The sequence below is a fragment of the Taudactylus pleione genome, unplaced genomic scaffold (assembly GCF_031769625.1).
Source record: "Taudactylus pleione unplaced genomic scaffold, aTauple2 ptg001386l, whole genome shotgun sequence".
NCBI lineage: Eukaryota > Metazoa > Chordata > Amphibia > Anura > Myobatrachidae > Taudactylus > Taudactylus pleione.
Window position 1 is genome coordinate 744,586 of NW_028285786.1, and position 22,901 is coordinate 767,486.

The following is a 22,901-nucleotide window of genomic DNA, read 5'->3' on the forward strand; positions in this document are numbered from 1 at the left end:
AAACGCGGGCTGCGGAGCTAACTGGCCCATTAAAGCTGTTAACGCCTGAGCGAAACAAGCCCAGGGCAGCTCCTGTACCGGTGCTGTAACCGTAATAGGCCGCGCCATGGACAAACACTGCCGGCAAAGGCCCTCCGCGCTACCCTCCCCCTCCGCTAACGGTACTTTGCACGTGGTACACTGTAGCCGGAGGGGAAAATCACTTTCAGACATGATGGCACCACGTATGTGACCTCTCTCACCAATTAAGTATTAAATAGGTGAGAGACCACCCTGCAGCACCGCACCGCAAGGGCTTTAGCAGAAAGAACAGGGACAGTAATAAAGCTGACAGTTTAGAGAAGAAAAGTTACAGGCAGCGCTAGCACAGTCACATACAATGCAGAGAAATAACAATTCCTGCACTAACAGCGCTGATCACTCAACTACACAGACACAGGGCCTGGTAGGACACAGCGCAGCATACACAGACCTGAGCCACAGCGGAGGAGAGGTATGCGGGGGAACCCAGACCACGATGCTTCCTTCCAGACTTCCAGCAGCGTTCACCATGCGTTGCAGAGAAGATGGCCGCCGAGGAGCAGAGAGAAGCTGGCCTGGGGGAGGAGCGCTGCCACAGGACCAGTCGGCAGCATGCAGAGAGGGCTGTGTGCAGCGGGGGAGGCGCCGGCTGTGAGACAGGGAAGGCGCGCTCCCCTGGCATGCATTTAACCCCTGGGACGCCGCAGCGCTACCGCTCTGCTGCGGTCCGCTGTCCCAGGGGGTAGTGGAAGCGCAGGTTGGTCGCCTGGCTCCACGCTGCAGCCAGTCCCCAGGGAGCCCCCTGCCTGGGGACTTAGGACCATGTGATCAGCGGGGACCCACCGCGGGACCCCGCTGCTTACCTCTGTCCCCCTTGAATCCGGCCATGGTCCGGAGCATCTGGGGTCACCGCTAGCTGTGACCCCAGACGCCCACCAGCATCCCCGGATCAGTACCGGCGTTCTGGTACCGGCGGGGTGTAGGGAAGACAGCATGGACGTCAGGACTGACTGTCCATGCTGTTCATCCAGATGTGCAGCCACAGCTGCATGAAGAAAAAGCTTCAGGGGCTCTTCTAGCCCCCACTCCAACAGGTGCACCCGACTCCGGCCGGGCACCAAACTAAACTGAGGTGCCTTGGCCCGGGGGCGGGGTATAGGAGGGGGACCTAGTGCATCCTGGGAGGCTGAAAGCTTAACTCTTTGGTGCCCTGCGACTGACGTCACACCTATACCCCAAGGTATCCTGTGGATACCCTATGGACCCTGAAGTAGAAAGTATCTAATGAACTGCTCTCTATAGGCAAAAATGTGTTTGTGGGTTTCCTCCTAAAATGTAAAAGTGTACCTGGTAAGGTTACTGGCTTCTACCACAACAGTCCCTAATGTGTGTGCAGGGAATTAGACTGCAAGCTCCAACGGGCAAGGGACAGGTGTAACGGATTCAGTATCTTCCATAAGGTGCCGCTATATAGACTATAATAAAATATATATACTAAGAAATATATCTACTAAGCAGTGGCCACTACCAAGTGTTTCACATGTAAATTTACATCAATTATATATACAGAATATATATTTTTTTGCTATACTCTCCACTTAGCCAATGTACCCTTATTTGTCAGAACCATTATATTCAGTACCCAGCCATTAGCATTTACATACTGATGGACAGAGCCAATCTTTGATGTAGCACCTGAGCGCAAAGGACGAGGTGTCCCCACCAGTAGACAAGCCACTACAGACACCTGGATTTGCCCAGCCCTACCTGCTTCCACTTACCGCCAGACGTTCGCACCATGCTGATAGATCACAGAGACACACAGCAAACAATCCCAAAGATAGTGACACAAGTGGAGATACTTTGTCTCCCCATGGTGAGCATATGTACAGTGCTTCCACTTATGGAACGGTGTATCTCAGACACACAAACTCATTATTTCCATATGGTGGTATGTAGATCGTTTAATACGGTGTTTTAATCTCTCATCATTGTTTCATACTTAAGAAGGGTACAAACTGAAGCTCATAATAAATCCCCCATAACAAGATCAAGGAGGTATTCCTGTATCTTTACCCAGGAGATGATCTTCCATGAAGGACCCGGGCTTAGATAATCACTAGCAACATTCCCTAATAACCTAAAGAGCACGAGTGCAAATATAGGGGTCTATGTACTAACCCTTGGAAAGAGATAACGTGGAGAGAGAAAGTACCAACCAATCAGCTCCTTTCATTTTTTTCAAACACATTGGTTGGTACTTTATCTCCATCCACTTTTAATTCTCCCCAAGGCTGAGTACATAGACCCCATAATTACCTAAGAGTCTGCCGCAGTCTTCTAACACCACCCATGCACCCACCGGCTGTAATAGCTGACCGTTAACCAGTCAGGAGACATATTCTGTAGTCAGAAAACAGAGGTAGTGTAGTAGCTTTTTGTATTGCCAGAAAACGGTTTTAGTTTAAGAAGGAAAGCATTATATGAAAAGTGGGTTGACATTTAATAGCTAATCCCTAGTACAGCGCTTTTTTTTTGTTTTACAACCCTGCACACATATAAGTCTAATGGTGCATACACACGGTCAGATTTTTCTTCAGATCTGAACGATAACGATTTAAAAAATCGTTCAATCGTTCATATCTGAAGGAAAATCTAACATATCTGACATGCCTGAAAGATGAACGATGCGCGTTCCCGATGGTCAGATAACGATATCTGATGGGTTTGCAGTCAGACTTGGACGATTCCATTCATTTTAATGCAGTCAAAAATCGTTCAATCGTTCAAATTGTTACATCTGACAAATCTGACCGTGTGTATGCTCCATTACAGAGATGTTAGTAAACGTTTATTTCTATTTCGGCAATTCCCATGGAACTATTTCCTACATTCAGGGCACCGTTATTTTGGCGCTGAGGTTCTACCACGACTCCTCGACAGCACTTTTCACCAGTGTGAGTTCTCTGGTGCTTTACAAGAGCGGATCTCTTGGAATAGCTGGCCCCACACTCGTGGCACGTGTACGGCCTGTCTCCCGTGTGCACCCTCACGTGTTCCACCAGTGAAGACTTCCAGTTGAACCTCTTCCCACACTCTGAACAAGAAAAGGGTTTATTCCCTGTGTGGACGGCCTGGTGCCTCGCCAGGCCGGAGCTGCTCACAAAGCCCTGCCCGCATTCCGGGCAAGCAAACGGCTTCTCCCCGGTGTGCACCTTCCGGTGTTTATCCAGATGGGCTTTCTGACTAAAACGTTTCAGACACTGGGAACAGGAGAAGGGCTTCTCGCCCGTGTGTATTCGCCTGTGTTTTATGAGGGCCGAGCTGACGTTGAAACACTTCCCACACTCCGGGCAGGTATACGGCTTTTCTCCCGTATGAATTCTAACGTGTTTAGCGAGGTCGGACTTCTGGGTAAAGACTTTTCCGCACTCCGGGCATGCAAACGGGCTCATGCCTTTGTGAACCTTCATGTGTTGCGAAAGGGTCGAGTACTGGGTGAAACTTCTGCCGCACTCGGAGCAAATGAACGGCTTCCGTTCCGTGTGCGTCGTTTGATGCCGCACGAGGTGGGCGTTGTTTATAAAACACTTCCCGCATTCAGCGCAGGAAAACGGTTTCTCTCCCGTGTGAATTCTCTCATGCTGTTTCAGGTTGGACTTTCTGTAAAAGCACTTCCCGCACTCGGGACAAGAAAATGGCTTCATCCCCGTGTGGATTATGAGGTGCCTAGAAAGGGCAGACTTGGTGACGAAATGTTTATCGCAGTCCAGGCAAGAGAACGGTTTCGCTTTGGCGTGAACCCGCTGGTGTTTTACCACGTGTGCTTTCTGGCTGAACTGTTTGCCGCAGGTAGGGCAGTTAAATGGCTTCTCTCCCGTGTGAGTTCTCAAGTGTGTAGCAAGCGCAGATTTCTCAGCGAACCACTTGCCGCACTCGGAGCACGCGTGCGATTTCACACCCGTGTGAGTGCGCTCGTGCTTTGCTAGCACCGAAATACTGCCAAAGCACTTCCCGCACACAGAACACGGATACGGCTTTTCTCCTGTGTGCATTCTCATGTGTTTGGAGAGTTCGGACCGGTGGGCGAAAATTTTCCCGCACTCCGTGCAAGTGCGCGGCTTCTTCTCGTGCGCTTTTTGATGTTGCGCGAATGCCGCTTCCCGGGTGAAACACTTCCCGCACTCCGGGCAAGAAAACCTCAAGTCTTCATCGTGCACCGCCTGATGCCGGACCAGATGCCTCTTGCGGCTAAAACGTTTGTCGCAGCCAGAGCACGCAAATGGCTTCTCCCCTGTGTGTGTTCTCTGATGCTGTTCGAGGTTTGACCGCTTGTAGAAACATTTCCCACACTCAGCGCAGGAAAAGAGCTTATCGGTGGAGTGTACTCTCTGGTGTTCCACCAGGGAGGACTTCCAGCGGAAACTTTTTGGGCACGCCGAGCAAGAAAATGGTTTCTCCCCCGTGTGGATTCTCACGTGTTCCAAAAGGGACGACTTCCACCGGAACCGCTTCCCGCATTCAGAACATGAAAACGGCTTATTGCTGCTGTGGATCAGCTTGTGTTTTGCCAGGTCTGCCGCAGTCAGAAAGTTTACTCCACACTCCCAACAAAAAAAGGACTTGTCCGCAGAGTGGACGATCTTATGTTTTTCCAGATGCGACTTCTGTCTAAAACATCTACCACAGACGGAACAAGGAAAAGGCTTCTCGCCCGTATGAATCTTGTAATGTTTGATCAGAACTGAGCGAATGTTGAAGCATTTTCCGCACACCGAGCAAGAAAATGGCTTATGTCCGGTGTGATTTCTCATGTGGTTGATCAAGTTGTACCTTTGGGTGAAGGTTTTTCCACAGTCTGAGCAAGAAAATGGTTTTTCGCCCTTGTGAATTCTGTTGTGCAACAAAAACGTTGAGTATTGTGTAAAACATTTCCCACATTCGAGGCAAACCAGCGGCTTTCTGTCCGTGTGCGTTATCTGATGGCGGACGAGGTGAGCCTTTTTCCCAAAACACTTTCCACATTCGTGGCACACAAAGGACTTCTCGGCCACGGGAGGGATCAGAAGTGTTTGTTTGTGAGGAATCGGCTTCCCGCTTTCATCACGAGGGAGTGTTTGCTCCTGGGCGCCACTTTTCTGTGGTACCACAACATCTTGACCACTGAGGCACGCAAGACTCTCTGTACCCAGCAGGCTTGGTTTTACTGCCATATAGAGCGGTGGGGAGTCCGTAGATGCAGCGTTTTCATGTCGCCATACCGGCTGTGTGTCTGCAAACAAACAAAATGTCATTGCTCAGTAAAACACCGTGCCCAAGACTTTAAAGTATCATGACATCATATTAACATTTCCTGACGCAACTAATCAGCGACATAGCGTAAACAGAAAGCCAATCCCTGCTGGTGTCTTTCAGAAGGGAGATCATGCAATGGGAAAAGCTGTAAGAATGCAGACAAGAGCAGTCAAAGGTCACCGGAACTATATGGTTTTTTTTGTACTGGCGTTACAAAAACATTGGACACACATACAACGATAAAGAGCGAGACACGGACATCGCAATCGCATCCACACCTGCAGGAAGCTTCCGAGCCTGGTCACAATTACCTTATAATGCGTTTTTAATAACAGAAGACAGATGAAATGGCGGACAGGAGACATGTTTTATTTGTGAATTACAAAATGGATATATCATCATGAGAACATTAATACACCTTTATTGTAAATTAATGACCAAAGATTGTATTAGTTACCTGAAGTGGCGGCGAGAAGTCTCCACCTTACATTAGACGGATATCCCTCCGTTGTTACCCATGGCTCTTCCCCTTTCTCCATCAAGGATATTATTTCAGGCTTTACATGGATATAACCTTGAGAATAACGAGAGACAACAGAAAGATGAATCTCTGTTGGTATTAATTCCAGCTGTGAGTGTTCTAAACATATGAAGCCCTTACACACCCCCAACCTCATCTACGTGCACAATCTCTCCCACCACCTCCACTCATCCTCCAACTGCCGCCTCACTTCCACTCTAGTCACTTCCTCACAATTTCTCCTGCAGCCCCCCTGCGCTGGGGGAACGCACTCCCTCACCAAGTCCATCACTTTTAAAAGCTTACCAGCCCTCTCTTACCTCCTCTCTCACTCCCTCCTTCTACCCACAATGTCACATTTCCAGGCACCCCCACTTACAAAAGAATGCAGGGCCCTCTTCCCTCATATCAGCTTCTCTGACACTGCCTGCTCTCCTATATAACGGGTACAGGATCACAGAGAGCTGTTGTGCCATCCCCTACAGCTCACCACTGACTCTGGCTACAGCGTGTTACACTACTGGAACAAAAGGTCGACAGGGACAAAATGTCGACACACTAAAGGTTGACATGTACAAATGATCGACATTATTTTTGCTTAAGCCCTAATCTTCACCCTAACCCTCCCCTTGGTGCCTGACCCCAACGTCCCTTCTAGTGCCTAACCCTAAATAAAAAATAAGGTGTTGACCATTTTCATGTCGACCTTTTGTACCTGTCGATCTTCTTACATGTCGACCTATTCACTGTCTATCATCTGTTGTCTATCTAGACATTGTCGACCTTTTTACAGTAGATCTATAGACCGGATCCCATGGTGACTTGGCGACTGGAGGGGACACCTCGTCCTTTGCTCTCAGGTCTTGAATCAAAGATTGGCTCTGTTCATCAGTATGTAAACGCTAATAGTGTCTATCTAGACATTGTCCACCTTTTTACTGTCTATCTATAGTCCGGAGCCCCAGAAATGATTGGTGTGTGCCCAGCATAGGGGAAGGCAGACATATACCTAAAGATGTAAGGGAGTAGAAGGTTTCCATCATCACGTCCTTGTAAACGTTCTTCTGCTCCTCCTGTAGACATCCCCACTCCTCCTCGGAGAAATAGACGGCAACCTGATCGAATGTCGGCACCTTGCAGAGAGAACCAGGTCAGTGCTTTTTTCATAAATTCCAGCTCTACTAATACACTTACAGGACAGAATACGCCATCAGGTGTTGTACAATGCCATCGGCAAACACGCATTGCCATTGCATGCTGAGATTTGTAGTGCCACAACAGCTGTCAATGAGTAAACCAGTCTGTTTTTTAAAAGTACTGTCTGCATTGGGAAGCATTCGCTAAGCTGTGGGTTTATAACAATCATCCACAATACAATGCACACACTCCAAAGCGATAAGTGATTTAAAAACACGGTACCGCGGAAACTAAAACCTTACTGGAAATATCTCCATAATTTAAAAAAAACCTCCTGAAACCTTCATACACACAATATTATTATCTCTAATTTTCAAGGCAACACAAAGTGTCAGCAGTGATGTACAAGGAATACACATAGTATCTGTTTAACTTGACATACAGTACTGTGCAAAAGTTTTAGGCAGGTGTGGAAAAAAATGCTGCAAAGTAATGGTGCGTTCACACGGAGCGATTTAAATGAGCAATTTGAACGATATCGCTATGGTTTAAATCGTTCGTTTCTAGGACCCTACAAACTCACCAACGACCTGCGATGCGCGGGCACGCATGGTCGATATCGATCATCGCCCATGCATGCAAGTCAACTTGCTCGATATCGAGCAAGTTGCTATAGGGACCCGCGATCGTTATAGCCGTTGGTAGGTAGATGGTGTGCTGGATGATCGATATTGATAGTCCAGCACACCCGGGAGATCGAACAACAATGTCATTATCGTTGTCGATCGTCTTGTGTGTACGCACCATAAGAATGATTTTAAAAATAGAAGTGTTACTAGTTTATTTTTTTATCAATTAACAAAATGCAAAGTGAATGAACAGATAAGAAATCTAAATAAAATCAATGTTTGGTGTGACCAGCCCTTAAGCCTCCAACACAGCCGTTTCAGTTTCAGTTAATGACTGCGTTTCAACCCACATATAAAAATGATGATCATTATCACCTGTTTGCTATGATTGGCTAATCATACACCCGACTATAATCCTACAAAATCCCTGACTTTGTGCAACTGTACCTAGAAGAATTGATGCTATTTTGAAGGCAAAGGGTGGTCACATCAAATATTGGTTTGATTTAATTTCTCTTCAGTTCATTCACTTTGCATTTTGTTAATTGATAAAAATAAACTATTAACACTTCTATTTATGGAAGCATTCTTACTTTGCAGCATTTTTTCCACACCTGCCTAAAACTTTTGCACAGTATTGTAGCATAAGTACAATACACTTTAAATGAAAAATAACTTGCAATAATAAAGTGACAGACTAGGAATACCGGACGGAGGAAAAGGGGTGAAGGTAAGATAACGCATTATCTTGTAGGACAAGCTGGGGTACACCGCAGAGAGGAGAGGGGAGGCAGCATGGCTCCCAATGAGCCTGTACACATGAGGGTGAGCACACAGTATTAGGGGCGCTGCATAGAATCTGGAAACAAATGACGAGCAGCACAGGTGGCATGGATAGTGCTAAGGGGAGGACGAGAGGACTGAGGGCCCTGCCTGCGAGAGCTTACATGTACACAATCTGGTATATACTTTTCCCTGAACACAGGGGGACAGAAACTTGTCCAAGGAGCAGACCTAGAACTGGAATCTGGTGCAGATCCCTCAGGGACAGCAACCAAAGAGCTCTCTCCTTCTCAGTCATGTTTGGACAACACTACGTCCGTTGACAGAACAAATGAGAAACTATGATTCATGATTCTGTATGGGACATACTTCTAGATCTAAACATTCAGCCTTAGGAAATAAGAAATTAACTGCATGTGCGCCTCGATGTATAGGGAGATAAAGGGCAATCACCTGAATGACATTTACCTGTTGAGCCTGCAGACGGGATACATTGTGTGAGTGAGCGAGCGTCATTCTCAGGTGCGGATTATCTCATGCGCATTATATGTACTGTATGTTGTCAGAGACTTTGCAGATTGGATGTTGGTTATGGGAGCATCCCTTCCTTTGGTAAACTCTGGAAACAGAATAAATAACACTCAGTCACAACACAAGCATCATAGAAGAGGTACATACATATATATATATATATATATATATATAATATATATCTCATCCCCTTCTTTTCTCTCTAAACATCTCCACTAATAGTTGCATCCATCGGTTCTTTCAGTTTAGAATAGCACTTTTATGGCCCTGTCATTTCTTGCTTGGACTATTGTAACTTCCTACTCTGTGGCCTTCCTCTATCATGAATGTCCTGTCTTACATCTATCCTCAATGCTGCATCTCGTCCTATCCTGCCACTTTGGGTCAGCCACTCATCTCCATGCCAGGCTCCCCCTCCCTTATAGAGTCCAATTTAAAATCCTAACATACAAAGCACTTAATTGTTCCTCCTCTACATAACTACTTTCATTTCCTACCACTCTCCACCTCGCTGCCTCCGCTCTCCCCGACTGGCACGTCGCCTCTGCATTCATTACATCCTCCCACTCCCGAATCTGAGACTTCTTCATAGCTGCTCTCTCCCCTGCCCTATCAGACAGCCCACCAGCCAGCACGGCTCCAAATGCACCTGTTCCTCAAAGCCTAATAGTTCTCCTCATCCCCTTCGCTCCCATCTCTCTGCCCAGATCATCTCCCAGTTATACCTTGTCTCCCGTAGTCTGTCCGCTCTCACGAGCAGGGCCCTGCTCCTTCTTGCTCTCTCCGTGCACTCTCCATGTTATCAGTGCGCTCCCACTCATGGCCGTCTGTGATCCTTTCTGTATGTCCAACCTAGGGAACAGAGTCATTGTGTTAAAGGAGTTTCCCAAGCTCATTCCTCAGGGAGCGCTAACAGTGCAGGGTTTCCATGATTCCTAGTTGGCGCACAGGTGCATTCATTACTGGCTGACACATTATAAAAGATCCACAGGTGGCGCTAATTACTTCACTTGTGATTCTGTGGGGAGACCTGGAAAACATGCACTGTTAGCGCTCCCTGAGGAATGTGTTACACTGCGTTAAACTGTTCTATTCTCATTCATAAGGTCATCTTATTTCACTATTCACCCTCTACCCTTATATGGTTTGTAGTATGGAAATTCAATTTCTGTCCCAAAGACCTTTTACTTCCTAAGTGTAAACAGTTTAAACCATACAATATAAACAGCATCTAATCAATATCAATTATATATATATATATATATATATATATATATATATATAGTGTCTAGGAGCCCCTCTTTGGCCTTTGGGAACGGTGGGAGCTGTGATGTACATTTAGAAGCCTAAAAATAAGCTTCTGTGAATCAATGTTTAACCATAGAGCTATATAGTAAGGCAGGCTTGCGCAGTGTGCTGTGGTGCTACTGCCAGGGCATTCTGGGACTTGTAGTTGCACAGGGATTACAGTAATAGAGTGCCTTAGAGGGAGGCAACCTTAGAGGGGAGGGGCAGTAACTTTACCCTCCATAATATCTGCAGCTCCCATGGTTACCCCCAGCCTGGAGCACACGGAGAACCAGCCAGGTACTCTCTCTCTCTCTCCCCCCTCCCCCCCCCCCGGCGCCCGTATCTAACCTGCCGCTCACACCCGGGAGCTGAACTCCTTCCCTCCAGCACCTGCGGCCGCCATTGCTGCTGCTGTGCCGGGGCGTGGTCAGCGGCGCTCATTGGCTGCTTTCACACGTGCTCCCAGCGTTTCTGGGAGTTGTAGTCTCCTCCCCTTTTACCATACTGTGTCTGACCAGATAAAGACTACGCCCCCCAGAGGTCTGTGCGCTGACTAGTCTCACATGACGGAGAGCAACCAATTAACAGAGGCAGTTCTTGTTCAGTTACAGAGGTCGATTCAGTCACTGCACTGTAAATCAGTAGACTGAGGATTGAGCTTAAAATGCCCTTTCCACCCATTAGTTATTACATCATTTATGACTTATGGAAGGAGTATTTATACATTTTAAGCTTTAATCCTTCCATGTCATAAATTATAGAAAAAGGGGGAAAAATCGATATTTAAGGTAAATTCTCAGTCTGATAATGAGACATGCCATTTTAATAAATGTACTAATTTGCACGCGCCATGCATGGGTTTGGCCCACACAAAATCTAGGAGCCAGTGAGCAGCTTGGCCACTTATCACAATATGCGGCCTGTGCCTCTGGGCCTCATTCGAAGATGGATGCTAACGCCACCGCTGTTGCGAATATGTACGCAGCTGCTAAGCGAAAATATGCAAAATGCTGCAGCCACCAGCGGCTTTGCAGATCCATGCCACAGCGTGCAAAGACGCAGCGTCAGTCACAGGCAAGTCGATTATCGGACTACTGAGTAACCCTATGGTCGCGTAGAATGTCTGCGGGAACGGAGATTCGGTGTACGGAAACCGGTTGCCTCGCGACTGCGCTCGAGTCCCCCCCCTCCCCCGTTGCCGCCCACAAATTCCTGTCAATCACTTTGAGAATAAATCCTCACAGTGAGCGACAACTAAAATTAAACTTGACTCAGACGCATGCGCTGATCACCGAAAATCGCACAACTGCGTAAATATCGGCATCGCGTATATATATCACTGAATCAGACCCTCTGGCTCCACCTGCACACACTGTACCCTGACTGCATGTGTGAGTGATAAGCCGCCAAGCTGATCACTGGCTCCAAGAGTTTTTGTGGCGCCTCGGAACATTAATATAGGCAGTGAGGAGACACTACTGACAGACTGAAGGACACTGCTAATTGTAGCTCAGGTAACATCAGAAAAAAAGTTTCACCTCTTGGCAATCAGATTCTGTCATTTCCTAGTACAGACTACAAAATTTAAAAAATGTCTGATTTTACTTTTACCGTTACACCACAGGTACTCGTGCACTAGTTATAATGAAGATACCAGTATGTTTTCCCCGGAATCACAGGTCTAGCAAACCTGGTTATTTTAATGTTGAAGCATATGAAACTCTCTTATCGGCTGTTTATGCCTGGAGCTGTGAGCTATCCCCCAATCAGAATCTGTGTGCAAACCTCATCTCTATAGAACACATTTTTCTAACACTGAGAGTAAGATTTAATTAGATGCGGTAATTTACCGCTCCGGGAAAAGAGTGGTAGCCTCGGGCTTTTACGCCCCGGGGCTATTCAGTTACAGCCCCATTTCTTTGCGCGGTAAGTTACCAGCTAACGTGCGTTAACCCATAGGATCCGGGATACGTTCCCAGGGGTATGGGTTAATAAATTCGTGACACCTACGATCAGGGTATTTAACGCGGTTGTCTGTTCAAGCCTCCTCAGACTCGAACTGAAATCCATGTTAACTGGGCTATAAATTAATAACCCTGGCAGATCAATTAGCCCGCGGTAATTAACTGCGGATATCTGAATCCAGCCCTGAGTGATGCCTAATGTCAAGTGAGATCACCTCTAGTTAAACGTCATGCAAATAAAGAGTCTGAAAAAATATGTTTTTGTTTTTTTTTTCCTTTTCTTTTTACTTTAACCCCCTCATCTGCAATACATAGAGATCCGGGCACATTTGCAGGGCGTTACACAGACGTTCCTGGCTATGACAGCCCTGAGGAGTAATCTACATGAGATGTGGGGGCAATATAAATAACATTATAAAAAAAAATTATATATATATATAAATATATATAAAAAATATACATTTCCAATGCAACAACAATTCATGGACTACAAGTCAAAATAGTATGAAGAGTCTCTATGGCTTTGTGGGGAGGGGTTTATTGAGGATGAAGAGGAGGATGGAGATGAATATGACTGATGACCCTGTGAGAACTCTTGCTCCTGAGAGTACGGACATGCTGGTGGCTGTGACTGAGAAGCTGTGGGCTTGTACGATGGGTCAAACGTTGGGAAAGAAGGTTGAGGTGAGGTGGGGTGCAGGTAGCTGTGCCTCTGGGAGGGTGTGGGTGGGGTTTGTTCATAAGACGACTGTTGTCGTGGAATGTGGGCGGAGTTGACACTTTTCCACGTGGATGTTTTTACCGACGGTTGAACCGGTCCCATAAACTTTTTCACCACATGCATCATGCTCAGTTGCATGTCAATTTTCCTGTGTTCAGGAACTTTTTTGACGAAAGGCAGCAGGCTCCTCAGGAAGATCTCATCCGGATCCGACTTTTCCTCCGTCTTCCTTTTAAGTGTGTTCATGACGCTTAATAGGTGCTTTTCCCACTCGGATTCGGATGTATTCGCAGCTTTTTTCTTATTTCTTTTTGGCGCCGACGGAGTTGGAGCTGGTGCGGATGCAGGAGGAGGAGGCGGAGGTGGGGGCGGCGGAGGAGGTGGTGGTGGGGTGGGGCTGGCTACTTGTTCTACATCGATTGGCTGTAAAATTTCAACAGGGTCCTTGAAGCTATAAGAAAAGAGAGTTAGTGACCAAACAGCCAGGACTAAGGGGCCAATTCAGCTGAAATGTACTGTGGGTAGGGATGTGCAGGCTCGGATTAGTTCGGAGTTTCCCGCCACATTCAAAATTTTCCCGCCAAAAATCGGGTCTCCGAAAGAGGCAAAACGTCATCTTTCATGGACAAACATCATCATTCCTGGACAAAAGTCCATGAAAGATGACGTTTTGCCTCTTTCTGAGACACGATTTTTGGCGGGAAAATCCGAACTAATCCGAGCCTGCACATCCCTAACTGCGAGTAAATGTAACGTGCACTTCGCGGGCTATTTTCAGCATGGGTTACTTTAGTCTACTACAACTCGCGCAATTCGTACGTTAATTCTACAGTGTGCAACCTGGTGATGGAGGGGGTGCATGAAAAAGTGGGGAAAGCACCCTGAACCCCAGAAATGTGGCAAATAATACTGGATAACAGTACAGACGGCTATTAGAGGCTATGAGCAAAGTATTTTTTTTTTTATTAACAGTGGAAAAATTATAGTAAACAAAATTTTATCACTAATTCAAAACCTCTAAAATATTTTGGGGTACAGAAAAATATTTTGGGGTAACGCAATTGTTTTTTGAAAAAAACACTTGCAACTTCAAAAACCCCTTTCCCATCAATACAACACCCCAAAATACCTGCCCCACATCATTAAATCCATTGAGCCATTTACAGAAAATCACCTGAAAACGGACTTTTCATTATTGGCCAAATTATAACAACATGTAAATCCTCCATGAGTCCCTACAGTTTTACCTTCATATAACATTTTTCCCTACTTTTCACATACTCAGGGGCTGCAAACTAAAAACTTTTAACTTAACAGAGATTTTCTAATAGAATAGCAAAAAATCGCGGCCGTGGGTTTTTCTACCTACGGCAAGCCACGTTTTTCTGCCCCTAAAACATAGAATTTAGTAGTTAGGTAGATATATCTTAAATATCATTCACTAGGCTGTTTAGCCTTGGCTATAGTTTGCAGATTCCTAAGTTCAGAATCATAAGTGCAAAATAGATTTTAGGGAAAATTTCAGCGTTAGACCGAAGGAAAACAGAAGGAGAACATTTCAACAAACACAACTAAACTGCTATCAATACTGCATATGGACACCTATGGAGCATCAAGTGTGAGTTCACTACCTCTTCACAACAAACACCTGCTGCCTGCATAACCAGGACATGCAACACTGAGCTCCTTGTTTGATCATTGCAAAGACATTACATCACTTGCTACTATTATTATTATTACGAGTTTTTTGTATAGCGCACACATATTCCGCAGCGCTTTACAGAGAATAGTTGGCCATTCACATCAGTCCCTGCACCAGTGGAGCTTACAATCTATAGATTACGTCACTTGCTACTATTTGTGCTGCCTCTTTTTTCACTAAAAACTACATTCTTATTTGTACCAATGCAAAGTAACCTCTAAAACCTTTCATATACGGTCTGATTTACCATTGCTTTTTTCCTAGCCTCACAACTTCGAACTACTTTTTTATTCACTCATTTTTAAAAACCCATTAAATCACATATATTACCGTCAATATAAAAAAAAAAAACCTTTGTTCATCAAGCATACGCATTCACCAACAGTGTTCTTTCACCAGCATTTTTGAAAAACCTTCAACACTGTCGTTCTCATACATACACTATTCTCATCTCATTCACACCATGACCATGTTTTCTTCAAATTCTCACTTTAATTAATGCCTACCTAATCCTTTATCCTCCGCCCCCCCTAGTCTCCTCCACTTCTCTCCCCTCTTCTGTCTGTAATCCTCCCCTCTGTTTCCCTCCTTCTCCTCTCCCGTTACTCCTCTCTCATTCTTTTCTCCCCCACAATGGTCCTACTACCCAACCACTAAGCTCAGCACCCACCCTCCTCTCCCTATCACTTCACCGCACCTTCATCTACATCACACTAATCTCCCTCCCTCTCCTACAAATGCAGCCCACCTCTCTTGCCTATTGATCACTTCCTTCCACTCCTACCTCCAAGATCTCGCCCGTGCTGCTCCCTTCCTCTGGAACTCTCTCCCTCTTCCTATCAGACTCTCCACCTCTCTACAAATCTTCAAACGGGCTCTCAAGACTCACTACTTCATAGCCTTCCAGCTCTCATCCTAACCTGCTGCTTACATGCTTCTTCCTGACTGTCTACCCTATCTGTGTCACCCCTGTCTGTCCCTCCCACCCCCCTATAGCATGTAAGCTCTCACGAGCAGAGCCCTCTTCCTTTATGTGCTTTTCCTTCCCTCACTCATACGATCATTACTCAAAACTATCCAGAATGGCACTTAACACTTGGTAGCTGACGCCCTGCTGCTTTTTTGAGTGTTATGATCGCTGCAGCAATGTTTATAAACCATCTTCTTATTCTGTATTGTTTTGTACTGTAAGTCGCTGTTTTACGAGTTTGCTCATTTGTTTATGTACTTTGTGAGGCGCTGCGGAGCCCTTGTGGCGCCATGTAAATAAAGGATAATAATAATATATGCATCACTCACTCTCGCAGCTTCATAGTGGGTTCTAAGAACAGAAGACCATCGTAGTGGACGTATTTCCTTCTCCTATTGGTCGGAATTCCACTTTTCTCCAGTTTCTTCTGTAACGTGAGCTCGCGCCTGAAGCAATCTTTAAGCGAGCGCCACCGTGTCTGAATTTCTTTGGCTGGAGGCAGAACACAGATAGCACAGAAACTGTGAAAGGTACAAGCAATTCCAAATAGAAAATGAAAACGGTACACAATTATCCTCCGATATCGCCAATTTAGGGGGAGATTCAATCAGCCCCAATAACTTATCGGGAGAGAAAATCAATTAGGCTCCCTTTTTCTTCCACTACCTGTGTCAACGCCTGTTAAATGAACGGGATAACGTGCGTTAACTCAGGTTATGGGAAATGAACACCCTGAATCCATGAATAGCTCACGATTCGGGCGTTAGGTGGCTGTTATCCCCCACTAACAGCACACTTATCGGGGATTTCTTTTCAGGTCTCATGAGACCCAAAAAGAAATCCCCGATAAGTGGGACTAATTTAATAGCCCCTGGCGATCAATTAGCCTGAGGTAAATTACCACGGCTAATTGAAGATCCCCCGTAAGCTTATAAATGTATTGATAGATAGAATTATAGGATAATAAAAAAAAAAAACATCCATATCGATCGATGTGTTCGCAACCTGTCGGCTGCCCTTAGTGGTCCTTTAACTTTAAAGAATGCAAATGCAAAAGGAACCGTAGCATGCACCTTACCTGGACAGTATTTTCAAAACGAAATCCCTAATTACATAAACACATTGGGGCTCAGCAGTTTGGAGCAAAGAAAAAAAATAAAGTAATTTTTTATCTGGAACAGACCATAGTACAGAACAAGGGGGACAAATACATTAGTAAATACTGGCGACTTTAGCATGTAGCCACATATGCTGGACAGCTTTATTGTTACACTGCAATTTAGGTGCCAGTTTGGAAGCACCCCTCCCAAATCTAAATCTCTCTGCACATGTTATATCTGCCCCCCGTCAATGTTTTCTTTTTTTGTGACAAGTGCCGTCATTTCCACAGAAGCGCAATTTGAGCTTTTTGGTTTATAATATTTTACAGTTGTTAATGTGTTTTTTTTTATTCACCGAGAGAAGAGTATTTACTGTGCACACTACGCAGATAAAGTTTACTGGGAGCCTGTCAGACAGTGTGGCTGAGCCGTAATCATCTAAGTTTGAAAACAATTATTTATAATATATGAAGATTTCCTAAAATAATTATAAAAAAATGAAACATTAAAAAAAAAAAAAAAAAAAAAAAAAGGTGCCTCGTGCCTCGGTGAGGTTTTAGTGAAGTTGCAGGCTGGATACTGACAGCCTCTGCTGTATAGGTGATATATAGAATGAGACCATTGCAGATGTGAGGATTTAGTAGAAGAATGTATATGTAAATCTAGGTCTTGTTGACGTTCACCTTTGATATTTTTCTCCTTCTCACCGCACAGCTCCCAGTCCGGGACGACCACTGAGCAGATCTCCTCCCAGGCTTTCCGCTTCTTGTACCTATCGGCGTAGGAAGGCACTTTGGGGTCGTACAGCTCCGGACGTTCTTGCACCATCTGGATCAACCGATCAATGTCGATGACCATTTTGGAAGACATTCTGTGGACCCGTCCGTATTTTCCTGGTCCGACACATGCAGCAGAAAAAGGGAAGCGGCATCATGTAATCGTGATTAAATTGCATCTAAGGGCATTCCTACAAGAGCGCGGGCGCTTTCCATGCAATTTCAAGACGATTTCATTTCTATCCGTGGCCGTTTTCAATTAGCGCAGCACGATATGACAGCTGAGGCGCACCAATCGTACATCAACACCTGCTAGTATAGTGCCACTGAAATCACTGGAAAACTGCATAGAAAAACAAGAGATATGGTAAGAACTTACCTTTGTTATCTCTGTTTCTACGAAGTCCATAGGGTCCACAGGGTTGACCTTGGGGTTATAGCTGGAACAGGATCCATGGGCACCACACAGTTAAGCTTTTAGCTCCCAGGATGCACTTGGGTCCTCCTCTATACCCCGCCCCCGAGCCACAGGCACCTCAGTTGGTAAGCAGCCTAGGCCAGAGGAGAATATGGAACAGAGAGAAGGAAGACTGGAACACACAAGAAACCATACTCACAGCAATAGGAGACGGAAAACCGGTGACCAGCCACACAGCCCATTTGAAGCCAGGTGCGTCAGGGCGGGCGCCCTGTGGACCCTATGGACTTCGTAGAAACAGAGATAACAAAGGTAAGTTCTTACCATATCTCTTGTTTTCTACTTCAGGGTCCATAGGGGGTCCACAGGGTTGACCTTGGGGATGTCCCAAAGCAGTTCAACTAAGGGCGGGGACGCTCCTGTGCTGAAAGGAGCACCCGGCGCCCAAAGGAAGCATCCTGAGAGGCGAAGGTGTCAAACGCATAGAACCTCAAAAACGTTTGAATAGAAGACCAAGTGGCCGCCTTACACAGCTGAACAGCAGAAGCGCCACGTCTAGCAGCCCAAGAGGGACCCACAGAACGAGTGGAATGAGCCTTAACAGAGGCTGGCACAGGTAAACCCTCCTGTGCATAAGCCTCACAAATAATGGAACGAAGCCAACGGGCTAACGTTTGTTTGTTGGCAGGCCAACCCCTCTTGTGAAAACCAAAGAGGATAAACAAGGAATCAGACTTCCTAACCGAAGCCGTCCGGTCTACATAAATTCTAAGCGCCCGGACCACATCTAAGGAAGTCTCACCAGCTGAAAGATCAGGGGACTGAAAAGCTGGCACAACAAGTTCCTGATTAATGTGGAACTTCGAGACCACTTTGGGCAAAAACTCAGGACGAGTGCGGAGCACCGCTCTGTCCTGGTGAAAAATCAGGAAAGGAGGGCGACAGGAAAGCGCCCCCAATTCAGACACCCTCCTGGCCGAAGCAATTGCCAGGAGAAAAACCGTCTTAAATGTCAGCCACTTGAGCTCCACCGCCTCAAGAGGCTCAAACGGAGGACCCTGCAGGACCCGTAGCACCACCGCCAAGTCCCAAGGAGCCACAGGAGGCACAAAGGGAGGCTGGATCCTGAGAACACCCTGGAAAAAAGTGTGAACGTCTGGTAGTATTGCAATCCGCCGTTGAAACCACACGGACAAGGCGGACACATGAACCTTCAGAGATGCAAGGCGTAATCCTGACTGAAGAAATTCCAAGATCCTAGAAACTCGGAACACCTGAGGATCATAATGTCTGGACTCACACCACTGAAAGTAAGTGTGCCACACTCTGTGATAAATCCGTGCTGAAGCAGGCTTGCGTGCCCTGAGCATGGTACCAATAACCGAACTGGAGAAGCCCCGAGACCTCAAGACGGCTGTCTCAAGAGCCACGCCGTCAAAGACAGCCGACCCAGATCCGGGTAAAGGCAGGGCCCCTGAGACAACAGGTCCCGACGCTGAGGAAGAAGGTACGGAGCGTCGATGGAGAGGCTCCTGAGATCGGAGTACCAAGGACGTCTGGGCCACGCCGGAGCTACCAGCACGAGCATGCCGCCGTCCTGCTTGAATTTCCGCAGAACCCGAGGAAGCAGGGATAGCGGAGGAAACAGATACGCCAGGTGAAACGTCCATTTCACCGACAGCGCGTCCACCAGACTTGCGCCTGCGTCTCTTGTACTTGACCCGTAAACGGGCAACTTGTGATTGTGACGGGAGGCCATCAAGTCCAGCTCCGGCAGTCCCCACCTGTCCACGAGTAGCTGAAACACCTCTGGGTGAAGCGACCATTCCCCGGGATGCACGTCGTGACGGCTGAGGAAGTCCGCCTCCCAATTGAGGACTCCGGGGATGAAGACCGCCGAGATCGCCGGAATGTGACCCTCCGCCCAAGTCAGGATACGAGACACCTCCGACATCGCTGCCTGACTGAGAGTTCCGCCTTGGTGGTTGATATACGCCACCGTGGTGGCGTTGTCGGACTGCACCTGTACCGCCCTTCCGTGAAGAGCGGGGCCGGACGACTGCAGGGCCCTGTATACTGCCCGCAGTTCCAGGATGTTGATGGGGAGAAGTGCTTCTTCCGCTGACCAACGACCCTGAAGCGACAAAGAGCCGGTCACTGCCCCCCAACCCCGGAGACTGGCATCCGTCGTGAGCAGGACCCAGTCCGGGATCCAAAATGGGCGCCCCTCGACCAGATGAGCTGTCTGAAGCCACCAAGCCAAAGATTGCCGAACGTCCGGAGACAACACCAGCACCTGAGAGCGGATCCGGTGAGGTAACCCGTTCCATTCTGATAGAATCAGCCCCTGCAGGGGCCGGGAATGGAACTGGGCAAATTCCACCATGTCGAATGTCGACACCATGGACCCCAGAACTCTCATAGCCGAATGGACCGACAGGCGGCAACGGCTCAGGCAACTGTGTATCCGCAGCTGTAGGGAGGCGACCTTCTCCGGAGTCAGGAAGATCCTTTGCTGACGCGAATCCAGCAGGGCTCCCAAATGAACCATCCGCTGTGATGGAATCAGGGAGGACTTTTTCCAATTTATCAACCACCCGTGTGCTTGCAGACAAGCGATCGTCAGGTGGAGATGTTGAAGCAGTACCTCCGGGGAGCTCGCCAGCAACAGGAGGTCGTCCAGATACGGCAGCAGCCGTACATTCTGGTTCCGAAGATGTGCGGCCATGACCGCCATAATCTTCGTGAACACCCTCGGTGCCGTGGAGAGACCAAAGGGTAGCGCCCGGAACTGATAGTGGTGTTGAAGGATAGCGAACCTCAGATACCGCTGGTGTGAAGATGCTATCGGAACATGGAGGTAGGCGTCCTGGATGTCCAGGGACACCATGTAATCCCCCGGTTCCATCGCCAGAATGATGGAACGTAACGTTTCCATCCTGAACTTGGGAACTCTGAGGAATTTGTTCAGAGACTTCAAGTTGAGGATAGGGCGATGAGAACCATTGGGTTTCTGCACCAGAAACAGAGACGAATAATACCCCGTCCCTCGTTGTGATAGAGGAACGGGAACAATGACCCCTGCTTTCAGCAAGGACTCTATAGCCTCCTGAACCTGTAACGCCTTGGTCTTGTCCTGAGAAGGACTTGTGCAGAAAAACTGGTGGGGTGGTCTGTGCCGAAAAGACAGGGCGTACCCCTGGGAGACCACTTCTCGAACCCAGGCATCCGTGGTGGTATTGTGCCAGCACTGGGCAAATAGAAGAAGTCGGCCTCCCACTCTGAGGTCCCCCAGAGGGAGGCCCGTCCCATCAGGCCGCAGGTTTATCTTCCTGCTTGGAAGAAGGGCGCCGAGCACTCCAGGCTTGCTTCTTGGGTTTAGAGGCAGTCTTCCTCGCAGATTGTCTCGGGAAGGACTGACCTTTCGCCTTACCCTGAACCCGAAAGGAACGAAAAGCCGAACTCCGAACCTTAGCAGGCAGTGCCGCCGAAGGGAGGAAGGCCCACTTGGATTTAGCCAGGGTGTCCACTATTTTGTCCAAGTCCGGACCAAATAGTAATTCCTTATTGAAAGGTAAGGCCTCCAGACCCTTCTTTGAATCAGAGTCCGCTCTCCAGGACCGCAACCACAAGGATCGGCGGCCAGACACCGCTGCAGCCGATACCCGCGAGGTCAGCAGACTAGCATCTAAAGAAGCTTCACCAATGTAAGAAGCAGCGTCCCTCATTTGTCCCAACAACGCCCGCTGGACATCCGGAGCGTCGTCTGGGAAGGTATCTTCCAATGCATTGGCCCACCCCTCAATGGCCTTGGCCACCCAGGAGATGGCCATGGACGGTCGGGCCACCGCCCCGGAGAGGGAGTAAATAGACTTTAAGCAAGTCTCAACTTTCCTGTCCGTGGGATCCTTCAGCGAGGATATCGACGGTAAGGTAAGGTGGCGCCCCGAGTTAAACGGGTGACATGGGAATCCACCGCCTGTGGAGTTTCCCATTTTTTACAATGTGCCTCAGGGAAGGGGTAATTAGAAGCCAACCGCTTCTGAGGAAGGAATCTCTTACTGGGCGCCTGCCAAGCTACCGCCATATGATCCGTCAACTGATCCGACAGGGGAAACACCGCAGAAGCCACCTTAGTTTTTTTGAAACTAGGAAACTTCGACTTAGGAACCGGTGCCTCATCCTCTATAAGAAGAATAGCTCGCACCGCCCTAACTAGTGCTCGCACATTAATGGACGACTTGGTATCCATTTCCTGGACCGAGGCGTCCGAGTCAGTGTCATCAGGGACCTCCCCATCATCTGAGGAACCCTCTGAGTCCGATACCTGAGCAGCCCGTGTCATGAGTGGGCGTTTTGAAATCCTAGAAGGCATGTCAGTCTGCAACATTGACTGAAAAGCCGAGGAAGCGGCCGCCAAATTTTGCACGGAGTTGGAGAGCACATCCACCCATGGTGGAGGAGTCGCCATAGGGGCCTGAAAAGGTACCACAGGCTGCTGCGGCACAGGGGAAGCCTGTATATACATAGGCAACCCCGCATAGGGACCTACTGATTGAGACCCAGGAGGACTCCGCAATAACTGCGGGACACCCGGGGAATGGGGGATGGTCGGCTGGGGCACCGCCCTAGTAGGGAGAGCAGTCGGGACCGACAGATGGTCCGCAATAGACACCAGCACTTGAGAAAACATCGCCCACGGTGGTTCCTGCGCCAGAGAAGGTCTGGATGGGCCAGGAGCCACCTGGCATCGACTACACAGGCCATCCTGTGACAAATCCTCCCTATCTACTCCTGCAGAACAGCGTCCGCAGGAGGCCAACACCGGAGCCACTGAGCGCTCAACCTCCTCGTCTGACATGACAGAATATATTATATATCTGGCACCAGGGTAGAAGTAAAACGCACTCACCGGTGTGCTGAACAACAGCCCACAATATGGCACTGAGTAGCACACAACTGTATGTGACGGACCTCACAAATACGTGATCTATATAAGTGAGGTCAGTAGAAACGCCCCTCCCCCACACACCTGTAGGGCTTG

The 22,901-nt window shown here is 47.7% G+C and overlaps 2 protein-coding genes across 5 annotated transcripts in view; both read right to left on the reverse strand.

The window, feature by feature from the left end:
* The window catches only part of LOC148442941 (uncharacterized), a 30,148-nt gene extending 18,891 nt beyond the window's left edge, over positions 1 to 11,257 (reverse strand). The window contains exons 1-6 of one of the 2 annotated variants that reach the window (XM_088463503.1): positions 10,555 to 11,257; positions 9,642 to 9,768; positions 8,854 to 9,004; positions 6,846 to 6,969; positions 5,774 to 5,890; positions 3,027 to 5,293 (exon numbers count right to left, since the gene is read on the reverse strand). In XM_088463503.1, the coding sequence (XP_088319629.1) occupies positions 3,027 to 5,293; positions 5,774 to 5,890; positions 6,846 to 6,969; positions 8,854 to 8,901 (2,556 nt within the window). In that variant the 5' untranslated portion in view covers positions 8,902 to 9,004; positions 9,642 to 9,768; positions 10,555 to 11,257. Of the gene's footprint in view, positions 1 to 1,736; positions 5,294 to 5,773; positions 5,891 to 6,845; positions 6,970 to 8,853; positions 9,005 to 9,641; positions 9,769 to 10,440; positions 10,491 to 10,554 lie in introns of those variants that run through there. The other variant, XM_088463502.1, reaches the window with a different exon arrangement.
* Positions 11,258 to 12,364: 1,107 nt separating this feature from the next.
* Positions 12,365 to 22,901, reverse strand: part of LOC148442942 (uncharacterized) — a 32,518-nt gene continuing 21,981 nt past the window's right edge. For 2 of the 3 annotated variants that reach the window (XM_088463492.1, XM_088463493.1), the window contains exons 8-10: positions 17,347 to 17,556; positions 15,893 to 16,055; positions 12,367 to 13,342 (exon numbers count right to left, since the gene is read on the reverse strand). In XM_088463492.1, coding sequence (XP_088319618.1) covers positions 12,658 to 13,342; positions 15,893 to 16,055; positions 17,347 to 17,556 — 1,058 coding nt within the window. In that variant the 3' untranslated portion in view covers positions 12,367 to 12,657. Of the gene's footprint in view, positions 13,343 to 15,892; positions 16,056 to 17,346; positions 17,557 to 22,901 lie in introns of all 3 variants that reach the window. The other variant, XM_088463495.1, reaches the window with a different exon arrangement.